Raw genomic sequence first — 17351 nt, forward strand, 5'->3', positions numbered from 1 at the left:
TTCAGTTAATGTTTAAAAAAAGCAAACAGATTTACAACTGCAAAACACTATGCCAAGTCCAATTTGCATGCAGACCTATCATTTCTCATGTTCCACCACATGAAAAAGAAAAATAGCAGGAGCAACACTTTCAAAGGGATAAAATGGAAAGGCTTGTCAGCAAATGAGCCAAACTTCTTGTAAGTCAGAATACTGATTTTTCAAAGTTATTGCCGGAGCTTGGAAATGTTACTTTTTAAAACTAAAACTCTAAGAATCCTGCAGCCAGTATTGCCTCTGTCACCAAGCTCTATTTACTTTGCATCCATCCTTAATTGTTGCCAAAGAATGTGAGTTATTAACAAATAAACGCAGCTAGCATGTACAATGACCTGTGTAAATCTTATCTGACCATCTATATTAGTTAGGTTTTAACTTGTCCCACCAAAACAATGACAATCCTCTTAATTCATTCATTATGGAATATTAACACTAACAGTAGATAATAACATCTTTTTAAAGTTTTTTTTTTAAAAAATCACTTCAACACTCCTATAATTCATTTCAACGTCTGGTTTCAAAACAAAAATACAAAATACATACAAAATACATACATATTGAAATGTGCAGATCATTTAGGGTTATCATTCCAAGGGACAACTGACAAGTGACAATTCAGAAAAGAATGAAGTTCCAGTATCTCAAGCTTTGCAAACAGCTCAAGCTTTGGCACTTAGAAAACAGAATCCAAGTAGGGAATTATGTAGGAGGTCTAGGAGAGACCAACTGTTGCAGTTGGTGCCGCACTAAGTTGTTTCCTTCTTTTGCACTTCTCAAGAAATAAACAGTTAAACAAATTGGCCCATATTTCATCCCAAATTCTGTCTATCTCTTTATTTTATGTGTGGTCATTAAATAGTTACTAGTCACTACTAGTGTAGTGTTCTAGTGACAACAGATGTACTAGTATTAAAGGCAATGTGTCTCTGGATACCAGTGAGAGGGAGCATGAGCAGGAAGGTGCTATGCCCCTCATGTCCTACATGGGGGATTCCCACAGACAGCCACCTGGCTGATGTGGGGAACTGCATGTTGTCCTAGAAAGCCCTTTGATTGATCTAGCAGGACTCTATGTTCTTATAAACTTCAAGGAGCCCTGGTGGTGAAGTGGTTAAATGCTGATACTGCAGTCACAAAACTGTAAATTCAATCCTAGAGGAGGGCTCCAAGGTCTACTTAGCCTTCCATCCTTTTGTAGGTTGGTAAAATGAGCATCCAGTTTGTTGAGAGCAATTGGCTTACACATTGTAAACTGCGTAGGGAGTGCTAGTTCACTGATAAGTGATATAGAAATATACCTGCTATTGCTATAAGTTGCAATATATACATTATGTGATCAGACATGTACATTTCTTGTTAAAAGATGCACATTTCCACATCCTCTACAACCTAAGTTAGAGCTTTGAATACTCTGGCTTCTAGGATTCAGTTACCATTGAAATGCTGTCAGTTGTTAAGCTCAGTTTTCATATTACCCCCAGCATTACTGCCAAATAGGCTGAAAATGAACTTACATTTAATTTGCACTCCATTTGAGGCAGAGGTAGGGCAATTGTACTGAACTCCTAAAGAGGGCATTTGGTTTCTCAAATTCTATACATTAAACTCTTTCATAGCAGCTTACCTTTTGACCTTTGGAGTGACTATAGAAATCATCAGGCCAAACATCCTTCCCAAACATCACATCATCATTTAAATAAATGAACTTCTGAGACAGACCTGCAATGCGGTGAATGTGGCTTTCAATGGCAGGGGAACTAAAGGTGGGCAGATGACTCAAATTCTGAAATATATCCTAAAACATTAAAATAAAGCTTTACTCTGTGTGCATATGTGTGTGTGATATAAAACAAAACATTTCAAAGCTATTTCCATGTATGTTTTAGAGATTACTTTTAAATGCTCCTCTTGGTTTTTCAAAATACAGTGTGTGCCTTAAATAATTTAAGCAAGTTTAGTTTTTAAAGTAACATGGAAAAAGTAGCACCAGTTCTTTTGGGACACAAATGGGAATCATCTGACCTACAGGACTCATGACTATGGGAGTTGGAGTGTCCAGTGTGGTACTTGGGACCCCTTCAACTCCCAAACTCCAATAAACATTTTTGGCCAAACCTCTTCACCCAACTTCTGAAGGCTTAAAAATGGTGCAGGGGGAAAGGGTACAAAAGGCAACCATAAGTGATGTGACATCGTTTCCACTTGCCTAAAATGGTTTCATGCTGTTATCCTCTGGAGCTCCAGAGGAGCTGGAAATTAGCTAGTGTTGCCCTCTGAGTTTAAGAGCATTGCTATCACTTTTCTAAGGCATGCCCAGTCCAGTAAATGGCATACACTTCTATGATACTTTAAATAAGCAGCAAGCATACATAATCCATTCTGGTTCCACACAGAATTCATTTTGAGTTTGTAGTTTAGTGCCAACTATAGACTGCCATATCTTCTAAATCAGAAATATCCTCATAATCAGAATTAAAAAAACACCATGAAGACAGCTTTCTATTCTGATGTGGAAGGCAAGTACTAACCATGCTGGTTGGCTTGTTTTTTAAGCCAGTCATAGCTAATATTAACAACAGTTTATTGGCCCAGATGACAGTGTATTGGTCCAGATGGTATGCTAAACCCATGACTGAGTAAAAGCAGAAGTGAATGCTCCAAACTCTTACTGGAGAAGGAAAGAAGGTGATGAAGCATAAAAAGCTGAGTGGCTCATTCCTGCTGGTTCATATCATGCTAAACTATGATTTAGCACACTTTACAAATGCTTCCACTGTTTTCTCTAAATTAAATCTGGTATTAATGTTAGAAATATTTTAGATCTATTTTACCCAAGGTTGTAATGGATATTTTAGAATTTTTTTTTACCTGATGTGTTACTATAGTTAATCGAGGATTATCCAAATTAAGCCAGGAAGGTATCTGTCCATTAGTGACTATGAAGATATGACGCACCCACGGTGCATGCCTCTCTATTGACCGCAATGAATACCGCAGCTCCTCATTATCTTCAAAACGGCTGGCTGAAATGTCTTCATCCTGTTTTGACTATTAAGGAGAGAATGATATATATTATACTTATATATCACTGGGAAAACAAGGGTGGACACATTTAAGCACTCCCATTATTATGAAACCAAAGACTGCTGTGCTGTTTTTCCATCCACACAAAGTATTTGGAGATAGAGAAAGATGTATACAAACTTGATACATGACACAGTGACTTTTGTCAGGTTGGGGTGATATATCAGAAGTATATTTGTTACTTCCAAGAGTGCCTAATTTCCAGAAAGAAAACAAGAAGTGGGAAATAAATGTCATGGTAAGTTTGGGCATATGTAATCAAGCCAGTTTTCACCAATTCTGTCTTTCTTTTTCAGGTCAGTGTGTAATACAGGCGAAGGGATTATTCAATTCATTAATTTTGCAACCTATTCTCTTAAACTAAGATGGTGCATCTTTGCAGAGGTCATGGGGGCACTTTCAGGAGCGGAAATTCTTCAAAAATAGAATTCTCTTGCCAGGAATCACATTTTCCAGTTCTCATTGTGGCACCATTCCTACAACACATTTTCATGGAAAGAACTGTCGCAGGAACTGTTCTGGAAAATGATGTATTTTGGAAAAGAAAATCCAAAGGATCTATTAATTCCTACTGTTTTTCTCCAAGTTAAGTTCTGAAGTAAAGTGCTACTTAATTTTCTAAAGCCAGATGAACCAGCAAAACATTTAGACCATAGATCTTCCATTGATAGAAATAAAGCAAATTCAGAAAAGTCATACACATTCAATATCTTAAGGATATGTGTCTCTGTGTGCACATGTTACATGTGGCTGGGTCTGCACATAATAACAGGACATATTGTGTTTAGTTGAATACTAGATGTTGAAAGGGCAATCCATGGTTTGCTGACCAGACACAATTACAACGAAATTGGCTTGCAAGCTAAACAGAATAGTCTCAGCTACAATAAGCCCACTGAATGAAGTAGTGAATGGTAAATCAATACTTGCATAAATCCCAGCAATTCAAGCGGTCTATTCTATCTGGGACTACCAACTGGATTTAGACCAAGAGCTCGCCTAAACCATGGCTTGTCAATTCATCTCAGTCCAGAACTGTGGCTTATTCCTATCTTATTTCTAAAACTGCCCACCAAAAAACAGGAGATTACAAAGGGGTTAGAAAGCGCTACAGGAAGTGAGAGGAATAAATGTGTTTTCTTTGGTAGCTTGCAGGACAATTCATGTATTAAGCAACAAACCACTGCTAACATAAATCATGGATTTAACACACCATGTAAATGCAGCCCATGTCTATGGAATCCATTTTTGAGCCAGATTATTTTTACAAAGCATGGAATAGTTTTCAGCAATCTGCTAATTATCAGTCATTCCATAAAATGCACTCCTCATCAAATAATTATTTAAATCTCACAGGATGTTACCACAGTTGCTTTCTTATAACATGTGACAATATTGCCTACCTGGCTGATGGAACTGAGATCCCATAATAAATAAGCAGGATTAAGTGTCAGTTCTTTTCCTTCTATAGTCATGTTCTTCTTAGCTTGCTGGTTCAGTTCTTGGAAACCCTTCGGGTTATTCAGTTGCAAGAGAGCGACGCCAGCTTCCGAATAAAGCTGTAACTACATCAAGAAACACTCTTTCAAGCCTAGTACATAACAGCAATTGAAACATTCTTGTCCACCTCCCTATGACCTATCAGCTTTGCAGCTTACTACCAATACAATTAGAAAGGTTAGGTGACCTGATGTTGTGAAGAAAAAGTATGAACAGTATCAATAAAGAGTACATCAAAGACCCAGTGCAGCATAGTGTGTTACAGATCTGAGACTAGAATTGGGGAGATTCAGGCCTGTTACAGGCCCATTACAGACGGGCATAAAAGTATGGACTGGGTCCGTATTAGGGTTAGAAAGGGGCATCACTTCCTAACACCATTCCACACGGGGACCGCCATTACGACATCACGACCGTGCCACCTCTAAATGGGGCGGTGCGGTTGTGACATAGTGGGGCCGCACAAGGGTGCCTAGAGCGCCCTTTCTGCGGCCCCAGAAGGAGCTCCGTTTAGGAGCTCCTTCCAGCTTTGTGTCGCTGGGTGCAGCCTTTACATGGCTGCGCCAGTGACGCAGAGGAAATCTCCTCCTCCTCGCCGCCATCGGGTGTCCTTGGGGCTTGAAGCCCCAAGGACACCCCTTTCCAGGCCGCAGGGAAGCGGCCTTTTACAGCTTCCCTGTGGCCTGGAAAGCAGCGGATCAGGGCCTCGGAGGCTGCCGTTGTGGCAGTTGAGGCCCCGATCCAGCGGGGAAAGGGCCAGTTAGAGGCCGCCCCAAACAGGCGGTCTGTAACACGCCTCAGACTGCCAAAATAAAGCTGCTTCAGGTCTCTTTGGAGGTATGCTATTTAAATGATGCATGGGTCCTAAGAGTCCGGAGGTTGCGCCAAAGCCACACTCCATTCCTAAGCACTGGAGTGCAACTTTGGTGCAGCTTCCAGATTCTTAGGATGCATGCATCATTTAAACAGCAAACCTCCAAAGAGACCCGAAGCAGCTTTATTTTGGCAGTTTGTAACAGGCCTCAGTTTCAAAATATTAGTTGGCCATGAAACTGACCTTGAGCTGGTTATTGTTTCTCAGCCAACCTACCAGACAGGGCCTTTGTGAGAATAAAATTGGGGGGGGGGGGGGGGCAGAATATACATCCCCTGAGCTGCTAGGACAAAAGGTGGAATATAAATGTAATCAACAAAGGGGCAGATTGGACATTCCTCCAAAGAAGACCAAAGATCCTGATCTTTCTGTAAGGAGCACTGGGTGGTGGATATGTGGTATAACAATGTAATCCCTAGTACAATTCTGAGAAGCAGGTTAAGTTGAAACACACAGCATCCAGGCATTTTATCACTGAACAGGATTTCAAACCAAGTCTCCCCAAATTAAATATTCAAAGCATTTTGTCATGCTGGCTCCCTTTTCTTCCCCTTTTTTTTCTTTATCACCAACTAGCTACATTCCTCCGGAGAAAATCTGCTCCCCTCAGTAGCCCTAAATTTTCAGTACAGAAACAGATGAAACTAATCAAAATGAGAATATATTTCAATCACATCCTTTAAATTTGGCCAGAAAAGTGTTGCATTTAGACATAACTTTTCAATGATCATTTGGTAAAACTCCATTTCAGAGGAAGGAACTAGCAAAACCACCTCTGAGTATTCCTTGCCTAAGAAAACCCTGCAAAATTCATTGGGTTGCCTGAAGTCGGCAGGCAACTTGAAGGCACAAACAAACAATAGCAATGATGATAATGGTCTTCCTCATATACACATAGTTTCACAACATCCTGGACTGATGAAATCAGTTTCCATTATGTACAAAATGGAAGAGTTGTACCAAACCTCCCAACTAGAATCACATGCCCTTGTTTGGTCTAGGTTTACAATCCTAGTTTCGAAGATTTGTTTCAGACCACAGGTTCTTGATTCAGACATAACAATAAAATATGGTTTGACCATACCAGGAAGTTATCTAATATGCAAAACAGAAGATGAAAAGAAATAAGGGGAGGGAGGAATATTGAACACATGGAGAAAAATTTGTTCCTGATTTTCTTGAAAATGGTTTGGAAGATCAAGAATGCAATGCCTAAATACAGCTACCTTCCTAGAAATTCTTTACACTATAATTTCTATAATCCAAGTATTGTGAAGGAGTACCTATTATTTGTTCATGCTTTTTAAATAAAAAATAAATAAAAAGCTTCATGTTCTTATTAGTATTCCAAAATAAGACTAGCATTTACAAGAATGTCATTTTAATACACTATGTTATATCTTGAAATGAAATTTCAAAACATTTGTTTGCTTGGTTATGCATTTACCAATATATATTTTCAAGATGGCTTAAGGGACAGAGAAATTTGAGATATAAAAAGGCTCCAGAACTAATCCATTTGTGGGGCTTCTCCACATCTTCAGCCAAGATTCCCAATCCACTGCTAAGGTCATTTGTTACTGGGGAACTGTTTGATCTGCTTGCTATTTTTATCACTTGCCACCAGTTATTCTAGGTTTCAGCTTTCATAATAGGCAAGATGAAAAGAGGTTTTATGCTAGGCACTACATGTAACAGTAAACATGGCTTGCAAAGAGCAAGAATGATCACATATAGGAATATTAACTTATTAACCTGATTACCAAATTGCTTATTTTGCACACAAATACAGCATTCCCAAGAGGATATGGAATCCTCTCTGGAAAAGCCATCACTACCCAAAGTACCTTCCAAAAGTTTTCTTACAGTTGTTTGGGGCATTTCTGTTTTCCTCAGGTGTCATTTCTTGCATAGTTGTTTTACAGTGTTTTCCATCCCAGCCAGGTAAGCATCTTCCAGTGAGTGTAAGAATATGATGTTAGGTAATCAACCAAATCTGGCTATTTGAGGTGCCAATAAAAGCCAATAGACTCCACTTGTTTCCTCCATATAACTGGTATATAACTTCTACTAACTCCCAAACCACACTTCTGTCACAGACTTCAGAATGTCATTAGATATGGTGGTTTTTTACAGATCTCTCTCACATTACTTATTAAAACCCTATATTCTACGTTAACTGCCGTGGCAACATCTTACAGAATCATGGGATTTTTAGTTTGGTGAGGCACTAGAGCTCTCTGGCTATGAATTCCGAATGCCTCATGAAATGATAAACATGAGGATTCTAATGGGACGGAAGACATTAGTGGTATCAAAGTGCTAGAAATGTATAGTGTGAAAGAAAACAAAGAAATAAAATGATCTGAAGTGGTGGTCTGGGCTGTTTTGGCTCCACTCTTACTAAAATCATTTAATGCTACCTAATCAATGCATCCAACCCAATGAATCCCAATGTAAAATTAAATCCAAGCCAAAATATATTACTTTGAGGACTGACCTTTCCCATTCTCCTTTCAGACATCTCTCCAGTTTCCCCAACACATCGCACAGTGAACATAAACCCAGCTGTCACACTTGTGACATTTTAAGGTTGTTGATGGTTCGAATTCATGGGCTACCCGATAGCTTTAAATCTGACCCAAGAGATCTGTCATTAGAAAAATCTGACAAATCTCAGCCCTTCCAGACCATCTTCTGGACACATAGATGAAAGGGTGGCCTCCATAGTTGATAAGGTTGAGGTAGAGTTATGGAGAGCAGCAACCACTCTCCAAAAATAATGCTGTGGAAATGCTACAGATTGCAGAGCTGCCATCGGCAGACTCCTGTTTATTTAGGAGTACAACAGTGTCACGCCATCCTTTCTACCCTGTCCATCATCTAATACATATTTATGTACCAAACGTCAGAAGTTTCCATTCCACCAAGGAAGAAAGTATTAAAGACATGGGATTTCCACCTGTCTATTCTTCTCCATCTCTACCACTATAGAAACCCACAGTACACAGCAATTTCCCAAACCATTTTCTTGACAGGTTCAAATCTAAGTAAATATAGTATGTCTGGAGTACGAAGTGTATACTGGACCCCAAGTTAAACAAATGGTTTAATGAAGAAAATCATGGTTACAACATTATTACTAAATACATGTAGATTATACCTTTATTAAGCCAAGCAGAAGAGGAAAGCAATAGCTAGCATTTGAAACTCACTGGCTTTATCAGAAAAAGAATATTTTTTTTAAAAAAAACATGCCAAGGGAAGAAAGGTGCATTTTAAAAACATTATTTCAACTCCAACCAAGCTTTATAAAATTCTGTATAATAGTGAGGTCAAGAAAAGGATGTTGCTCCTTCCCTTCTTCTAATAGTACCAATTTAAATCTGTGAAGTTGAGTGGCATTAAGTTCAGAGCTAGCAAAAGAAAACCCTTCACATAATGTCTAATTCACCTGCACAATTTACTACCATGATTGGCAACTAAACTTGCAACAGCTTTCACAGAGGGGAGAAAAAAGGGAAGGACAAATGAATAAAAGAAGGAACGCACTGCCTGCATATAGGATTTCTTCAGTCTTAAGCATGGTACCTTAAATAAGAAGCACTTGCCCCTCAGTGCTTTTTAAAAATTCTTAAAAGTAATTATGTGGGAAGTGATCTTTTAGAATTGCAGCATGTGGTGAGAAGTTTGGCTGCATGCTTGCTATTAAGTTGGGGTAAAAGCACATTTAGAGACATATTACACATTTACTGCAATATACAATTTGATGCTAAGTCATTTCACGGTTACAAAATAATTAGAGAAGTACTTTCTCAATGGTGGCTCCATGCTTCTGCAATTCCCTACACAGGGACATAGCAAAAGGCCTCATATCTGCTGTTTTCTAAAAATAAACACCATCACCATCATTATGAAAGAAAAGATCACAAAATTCCCTTACATTATCTGCTAACATACAAAGCTGATTTGGACAGGTCTCTCAATCTATTTCACAGAATCACAGAGTAGAAAGAGACCATAAGGGCCATCCAGTCCAAAATCCTGCAGTGTTAGAATACACAAGCAAAGCACCTCTGTTTAAAAATATCTGCTGTTATTTGCTTTATAAATGGGGTATTTTAGTACCCCCCTCTCAGCACAGGTCAGACCTCCATTAGGGCTGGTCAGGCAGAATTTAGAAAGACATTTATCAGGAGATTTTTGGGTCATCTGCAGTAGATCATCAAGAATTTCTGACTCTTGACTGATTACTAATAGCAACAACAATATGTTTTTCCCATCCAATTTAGACTGCTAAATGAAAAAAGCTTGGAAAAACTAGAATCGGATTTTCCTGCAGAAGGACCAAGGCCAGCTCATTTCTGGTACTGAAAGCAAAATCTTAGGCTCAAAACCTAACTGGAGGCATTCTAATTCTTAAGTTTCTGCCTATGGCTAGTACATCTTAGGCTGCTTATGAACAAGCAAAATAAATATGAGATGCCTGAAGTCCATCCACTCCTGGCCAGTTTGTTTCTTGCTTTGTCCATGGGCAAAGTACTGTTCAGTTCATGCACCAGTGGTCCCCAAACTATGCTCTTTAAGCTCCCTGAATCCCAGACTATTGGCCAACATGACTGAGGTTTCTGGGAGCTGAAGTCCAAAATCACTTAAAGGGCACAGTTTGGGGACCGCTGATTTAGACCATAAACAACATAAGAGCATTCCATGAGTCATGATGCAAGACAGGCAGACCACCCAGTTCCCAGAGAGCAGTGTCCAGAGGAGGATAACCCAAAATAGAAGAAGATCTGGAAATCATACCCTATGAGGAGCAACTTAGGGAACTGGGTATGTTTAGCCTGAAGAACAGAAGGTTAAGGTGTGACATGATAGCCCTGTTTAAATATTTGAAGGAATCTCATATTGACAATGAAGCAAGCTTGTTTTCTGCTGTTCCAGAGACTAGGACACAAAGTAATGGATTCAAGGTACAGGAAAAGAGATTCCTCATAAACATTAGGAAAAATTTCCTGATGGTCAGAGGTGTTTAAGAGTGGAAACCACTGCCTCGAAGAGTGGTGGAGTCTCTTCCTTTGGAGGTTTTTGAAAGGAGTGCTTTGGTTGTGTATTCCTTCATGGTAGGGAGTTGGACTGGAAGGCCCCTGGGGTCTCTGGCAACTCAATGATGCTATGATTATAAGTCTCCATAGACTGAAAGCCCTGGCTGAACCAATCTATGGCACAGAAATTTGAAAAAATAAATATAAATATAATATTATAATGTAACTACAGACTAAGAATGCAATAGAATATGGATTTAAAATCCACCATGTGGCTTTCTGGCCCAAGAAGGGCATACATTCAGAATACTTATTTATAGGTCACCTTTGCAAAACCTTGGACTAAATCATTTCCTTAGATTTGATTAGACTGACACCTAGTGGACAAATGGTAAGTCCTAGAAAAAGTTACCACTACAGACCCTAGTGTGAAGTTTAGTTAGTTATGGAGTACCAACTTCTTTACCCACATAAGGGCCATAGACAGACCAATCCATCTATGTCCCTTTAAACTACTTTTTTTTAAAAAAAAAAAAAAAGGGGGGGGGGAACATAATCCTTTCAGAATTACTGTTATATATATCACACTATGGAGTATACAAACCTGATCAAAAAAGAAAAGGAAATGTTTGTTGGTTGTGTGTGTAATTTAATTTGTAATGTCTGTATGTTATTGTTTTTAACAATAAAAATGGAGGGGGGAAAGGAAAAGCAGGAAAAAAATCCCTGTTGTCATGCCCAGGCTCTTAGACTTGTACAACCTACAGTCATTAACTCACATAAAATCAATAGGATAACCACATAGGCCTTATGTAAAAGCTACACTCAGTGGACAAGAATGCAGTGATGACAAGATGTGGTCATAGGTCATACACAATGTAGGCTCAAGTGCAAGCCAATTCTGGATTGGCTGAAACAATAGAGATGAGCAATTTATGTCCTCATAGTGTGGTAGGACTGCAGCTCCCACCAGCTCCAGCTGGCACAGACAAAGACAAAGAATGCTGGGAGTTGGAGTTCAACAACTGGAAGGCCACAAGTTGCCCATGCTCAGCAGAAGAGAATTCAACATTCCTCCCTTTTGTGGGTTCACTTTTAAATAACTAAACTCAAGTGAATGAAACAAAGCATGTCAAGGATTTTTACTAGACCAATGCAAAGATGGATGGGTTTTATTCTCCTGGACTGCAAGTTATATTTTCCAGTGAATCATGAGCAAATATGATGGGCATAATGATAGACTAAGGTATCTCTTTGGAGCCAGGGCAATGTTATTAAATGGGATTTACCATTGTTTGACCATCCATGGAAGTACTATTATGTAACTGGGTAGCATAAAATCAAATTGATATTGGTTCAAGTCAGACTTTTCTTGATGGATGGAGGATTCTGGGAGTTGAACCCCAAAAAAGCAAAATTTTCAAGGTCTGGTTTGAGAATAATCCTTCAATCCTTCATGTTTCTCTATTAGTTTTGGCCACTGACACAACTTACGCATCTTGCTGCTTAGGCCAAATGATACATACCTGTTTTATCTTGGAAGCAAGGTTTTCAGGTAATTTTGTTCTCAGTTGATTTGTCTCTTTGAATGTAAGTGGAAATCCTTTGAGGAAAACCAAATCTGGCATTATCACTAAACCAGGAACTTCTTTGTCTGTGGTCTGTAAGAAAGGAACTTTCTAAGCACAGACAATATGGTTTCTCAACACAACTTGACTAATATTGATTTCTCTTTGCATCCCTGAATCTAAAACATTCTGGAGCTAAATAAAAATATAACATGGTGTTTACGAATTAAGAATTTCAATTACTTACTGTACTAGGAGACAGACAGACCAAACAGACAGGCCAAAATAAAGCTGCTTCGGGTCACTTTGGAGGTATGCTGTTTAAATGATGAATGTATCTTAAGAGGACTAAAGCCAAACCAAAGCCATGCTCCAGTCCTAAGGATTGGAGCGCAGCTTTGGCGAAGCTTCTGGCCTCTTAAGATGCGTGTATCATTTAAACAGCATACCTCCAAAGTGACCCGAAGCAGCTTTATTTCGGCCTGTCTGTTTGGACCCATAAGATACATTACAGGATAAGTTTCCCTTATCCAAAATGTTTTGGACCAGATATAAACATGAAATTCATTTATCTTTTGTATACACCAGCATATACAGACAGCACAGTGTAGTGATTTGAGCACAGCACTATAACTGTGGAGAGCAGGCCTTGAATCCCAGCTCGGGAGCACAACCACAACAACCACAACAACCACAACGTACACTTCATGAACATAGTTCCAGACCCCTCCACATAAGGGAAAAATGCAGATGCTCAAGCCCCATTCAAATGAATGGGGCTCGTGCCTGTGGTGGAGGCACGTGAGGCACATGCCATGGGAGCAAGCACCATTGTTTCCTCCCGGTGCGCGCTTCCCTTCCTTGTGGCATGGCTTTCAGCATATCCTGGAAGCCATGTAAAACATAATATTTTTTAATAATTTTGTGCATGAAACTACAATGAACCATCAGAAAGCAAAGGTGTCACTATCTCAGCCACTCATGTGGACATTTATGATTTTCTAATTCTAGATCAGGGATGGAGTTTGTATACACACACACATTTAAAAAAAGAGGAGCCTGGGTACTAGGTAGCTTCTGAGAAGCTTATATCCCAGTTTTCCAATGAATATGCTGACATTAAATTTAAAGGATACTTACCAAATAACCTCTCCACACTGCTTGCCTCCTGTTCTCCATTAACATCTGAGAATGAGCATTTTCAGCTGGAACAGTTTGGAATTCACATCATAGGTTACTTTCTCACATACTATATCTAATGAGCCTCAGAGCTGAGGAAACTTTTGCACCTGAGAATCTCACTACTTGACCCCAGGTCTCTTTTACACCAAATTATTACATCACTTTGATGCCACTTTTAATGTCTATAGCTTCAGCTTGTAAGGATTCCTGGAATATTTACTTTGGTAAGATATTTAGAATTCTCTGCTAGAGAGCTCTAGTGCCTTATCAAACTACAAATTCCAGGATTTCACAGGATACAGCCAGGGCAGTTAAAGTGGTATCAAAGTGCTATAATTATGGCAGGTGAAAGAGCCTCAGGAATGGTCAACAGGTGGTATTTTAGATGCTGGATTGTAATTCTCATCATTCTTAACTAGCATAGAAAGACCTTGGAAACTGTAATTGTAATTGTAAGGTGGAGAGCCACACAGTTCCCCATCCCTGGATGACATCATGCTAGTTAGTTCCTGATTACATGAAGAAGATGAGACCCAAAGTTCCATTTGATTTATTAGTACATAGTACCAGTATTTCCACAAATAGGTATGCATGTTTATTTGAAACACATTAAGATACCTCTAAAATGGGGTATGATTTACTGAAAGAAATAGATCTGCAGTTTAGGGATCTAAAATTGATGAGAGGAGGAAGTGATAAAAGAAACTAGCATTTACAGATCATCATCATCAGCATTCTATTTGTCTGTCTGTCTGCCTACCTTTCTTTCTCCTGATACAGGTACTAAAAGCGGCATTACAGTGGTACCCCGGGTTACGAAATTAATTCGTTCCGCCGCCGCTTTCGTAACCCGGAAACTTTCGCTAGCCGAAATGCCCTTAGGCGCTAATAGCGAAAGCCGCGATTCCGTGTGAAATCGCGCCGAAAAGCACCAAATTTTTTTTTCGTGACCCGAAATAACCTTCGTAACCCGGAAAAATGTTTTTGAATGGATTTTTTTCGTAACCCGGAAATTTCGTAAGGCGGCGCATTCGTATCCCGGGGTACCACTGTATTTCAAATAACAGCAGAAGTGATTCAATACCATACAAGACAATTGCTTCAGTGCAACAGTAGATGTGTGAAGCAGGAAGAGGAGGATGAATTCATCCCATGTTGACCAAGAACACATTCTCTCTCTCTCTCTTGTGAATTTAAGAAATTATAACCAGTTGCTATTTAAATAACAAAATAAGCTGTGGCCATCATATAATTGGATGCTCCTTTTTATTACAGTGGCACCATCCCATTGATATTTTAACATATAAACTATTTTTGTAACTAATCACTACATGCTCCATGTTTTTTTCCACATATGAGTAGATCCAAGTCCCCAGACTATTTAGGAAGGGTTTATTTTTAGGATACATTCTCCTCAGCCTATGTAATTTATTCCATGACATCCTTTAACCATCACAAGAAAAAATAAAAATTCCCTACAGAAGAGTCTGAAAAGTAGTAGTCTACAGCAAACCCCAAACCTCATGTTCCCAGACAGTAGGAAGAGATTAAAACAGATCCTTACCTTCTTTAGAGCTGTCGAAAACAACAACAGTAACATTGGTAGATGGATTTTTTGGCTTTGCAACAGAGAAGAGATTGTTGGCAGATCGCAACAGGGGATAGACAGATGGCAGGTCTTTGAGAGTGATGTTGCTCAGCAAGGCAGGATCCAAGACAAGCATTGGCACTTTGATGCAGTGTGTCAGTAAACACTCCAGCTGCTTCTCACTGGGATCAAGATAGCAATCAACAGCATATTTACTACTCTCAGGTTCAAAGCTGTAAGTGGCTATTTACCTAAAATCAATGTCTGATTTAAAACCACCCCCTCCCAAATAAGGCACTGTTTCTTGTTCTCTTATTTAGAAATGTAGCCTTTTCCAGGCATGTGCACTGAAGTTTACATTTTGAAAAGGCTAGTCAAGATGGCATTATGTTGTTGTTGTTCTGTGCCTTCAAGGTGACCATATCATGGGGTTTTCTTGGCAAGATTTATTTCAGAGGAGGTTTGCCATTACCTTCTCCTGAGGCTGACCCAAGGTCACCCAGTGGGTTTCATGGCTGACCAAGGAATCCAACCTTAGTTTGTAGAGTTGTAGTACAGCACTCAAACCACTACACCACATTGGCTCTCAGTGTCATATAAAGCATGACAGTTTTCACCAAATACAGAATCTAGAAGTAAATGCAAGTTGCTATTTAAATAACAAAATAAGCTGTGGCCATCATATAATTGGATGCTCCCTTTTATTACAGTGGCACCATCCCACTGATATTTTTACATATAAACTATTTTTGTATGCTACATTTAGACAAAAGAAGCAATGCAACATTCTGCATTTTAAGTAGTTTATATGTTTGTTTTAAAACAAGATATGTCAATGAAAATGCTCAAAAATGTGTATACATACCTTTTCTTAGTTGGTTCCGTTACATTCTTTCCAAGAATTTCCCTAAAGAAAAAGCAAACAGATTTAGACATTCTTATTGGTTACTCTTACAAAGGCCACTCAGTACAGAAATGAAATTGTTTCCAAACAAAAGAGGGCTGGGGAAATTTTATTTCTACTTGCTTTCAGGTTGTTTTCTGGGCTTTCAGAAAAAACACAATGTTAAAACAAAATGTGTAGCAAGTTGCTTACAAATTTGTGCAGAACTGCTGCCGCATCAGAGAGGTGTTGTTGTTTTTTCATACCAGAAGATTACATCTGATTTGGTCAGAATGGTATTTATTTATTTTATTTACACACTGGCTTTCTCCTGGTATGGGATCCAAGGAGGCTTACAACAAATTAAAACAAAATACAGCCAAAACCCACTTGATACATAAGTTCAAACTCATAAATGAACAGTTTTGTTAATAACACTAAACCAAAACAGTTTCAAACACATTGAAACATGGTAGAAAGGATAAAAACACAACACATCCCATCAAAAGATCTTTCTGCTATGTTAAGAGCTAAATGCCTCCCTAAATAAAAAGGTCTGCTGATGAAAAGAGCAGACAGGGAGCCTTCCATAGGAGGCAATTTTTTGGGAGCAGCCACTGAAAAGGCTCTCTCCCTTGTCCTCACCAAAAACACCTGTGATTATGTCAGGATGGAGAGAAAGCAGGGCTGGCCCTACCATTAGGGAGAGTAAGATGTCTGCTTCAGGCAGCAGATTGGAGATGGTATGAAAGGGCAGCAAATTATTAGTTATCACCAGGTGTGAAAAGAGGTGCTTGTGGGATTTCTGCTTCATGCCACAGTAACTTGCCTAGCTTTTGGTACAACACACCTTGGATTGGGTGACTGGCAGTGTCATTTTCTGCTCTACCACAGGCAACAAAATGCCTTGTCTCAGCTCTGATCAAGAGTATTTAAAATTCATGCCCTTTTTTGCAAGAACATGTTTTTCCCATTTTTCACCTGCTTGTGGGAGAAGAAGAAACAAGTTTAAAAAATAATTTCAGTGCCCTGGCGATAACTCTTAAAAAGTAGTAGGTATACGGAAGACAAAGGCTAATGGTGTGAATCAGCTTCCAAACCATGCAAGTACTCTCTTCAAATTTTGCAAGGAGCACAGAAAATCCTCAAAATTTAAATGTGCCTGGACAATCCCTTCAAATGGTCATTGGACTTGCATGGAAAGGAGAGGTGAAGCCAAGGACTGACAAATTAAGAGAGAGGGGGGCTAAGTGGCAGAGACAAGGCAAACGCCTGGGCTATGAAGTTCCAGGCCTATACATCCATCTGCAAAAACCCAGGCCATACTAGAGAGGTTTACCACCTCCTTGGGAAATAAAAAAATTGGTTTTCTGACACAAGCAACGACAGCTTGTCATGTTGTGGTCCCAGAGAGAGAGAGAGAGAGAGAGAGAGAGAGAGAGAGACGTACCTCATTATTCTTTGTTCTTCCTCCATCTGTTTCCTCACCTGTTGCAGTTCCCTGATCAGCTCAACATCTGTGCCATTCACCCAGGTGTAGACCACATCAATGGGCATAGGCAAACAAAGTCTATAGAAATCAAAGAGA

General features: G+C 39.3%; 1 protein-coding gene across 5 annotated transcripts in view; it reads right to left on the minus strand.

Moving 5' to 3' along the window:
- The window catches only part of LOC149311805 (N-acetylglucosamine-1-phosphotransferase subunits alpha/beta-like), a 52951-nt gene that overhangs the window by 16791 nt on the left and 18809 nt on the right, over positions 1-17351 (minus strand). For 3 of the 5 annotated variants that reach the window (XM_089527965.1, XM_089527963.1, XM_089527967.1), the window contains exons 3-10: positions 17214-17333; positions 15746-15787; positions 14857-15062; positions 13251-13315; positions 12069-12203; positions 4527-4688; positions 2908-3087; positions 1664-1834 (exon numbers count right to left, since the gene is read on the minus strand). In XM_089527965.1, the coding sequence (XP_089384091.1) occupies positions 1664-1834; positions 2908-3087; positions 4527-4688; positions 12069-12203; positions 13251-13315; positions 14857-15062; positions 15746-15787; positions 17214-17333 (1081 nt within the window). The remainder of the gene's footprint in view (positions 1-1663; positions 1835-2907; positions 3088-4526; positions 4689-12068; positions 12204-13250; positions 13316-14856; positions 15063-15745; positions 15788-17213; positions 17334-17351) is intronic. The other 2 variants (XM_089527964.1, XM_089527966.1) reach the window with 2 other exon arrangements.

This window comes from Sceloporus occidentalis, unplaced genomic scaffold, assembly GCF_023333645.1.
Source record: "Sceloporus occidentalis isolate IW3139 unplaced genomic scaffold, rSceOcc1.0.p SCAF_5, whole genome shotgun sequence".
NCBI lineage: Eukaryota > Metazoa > Chordata > Lepidosauria > Squamata > Phrynosomatidae > Sceloporus > Sceloporus occidentalis.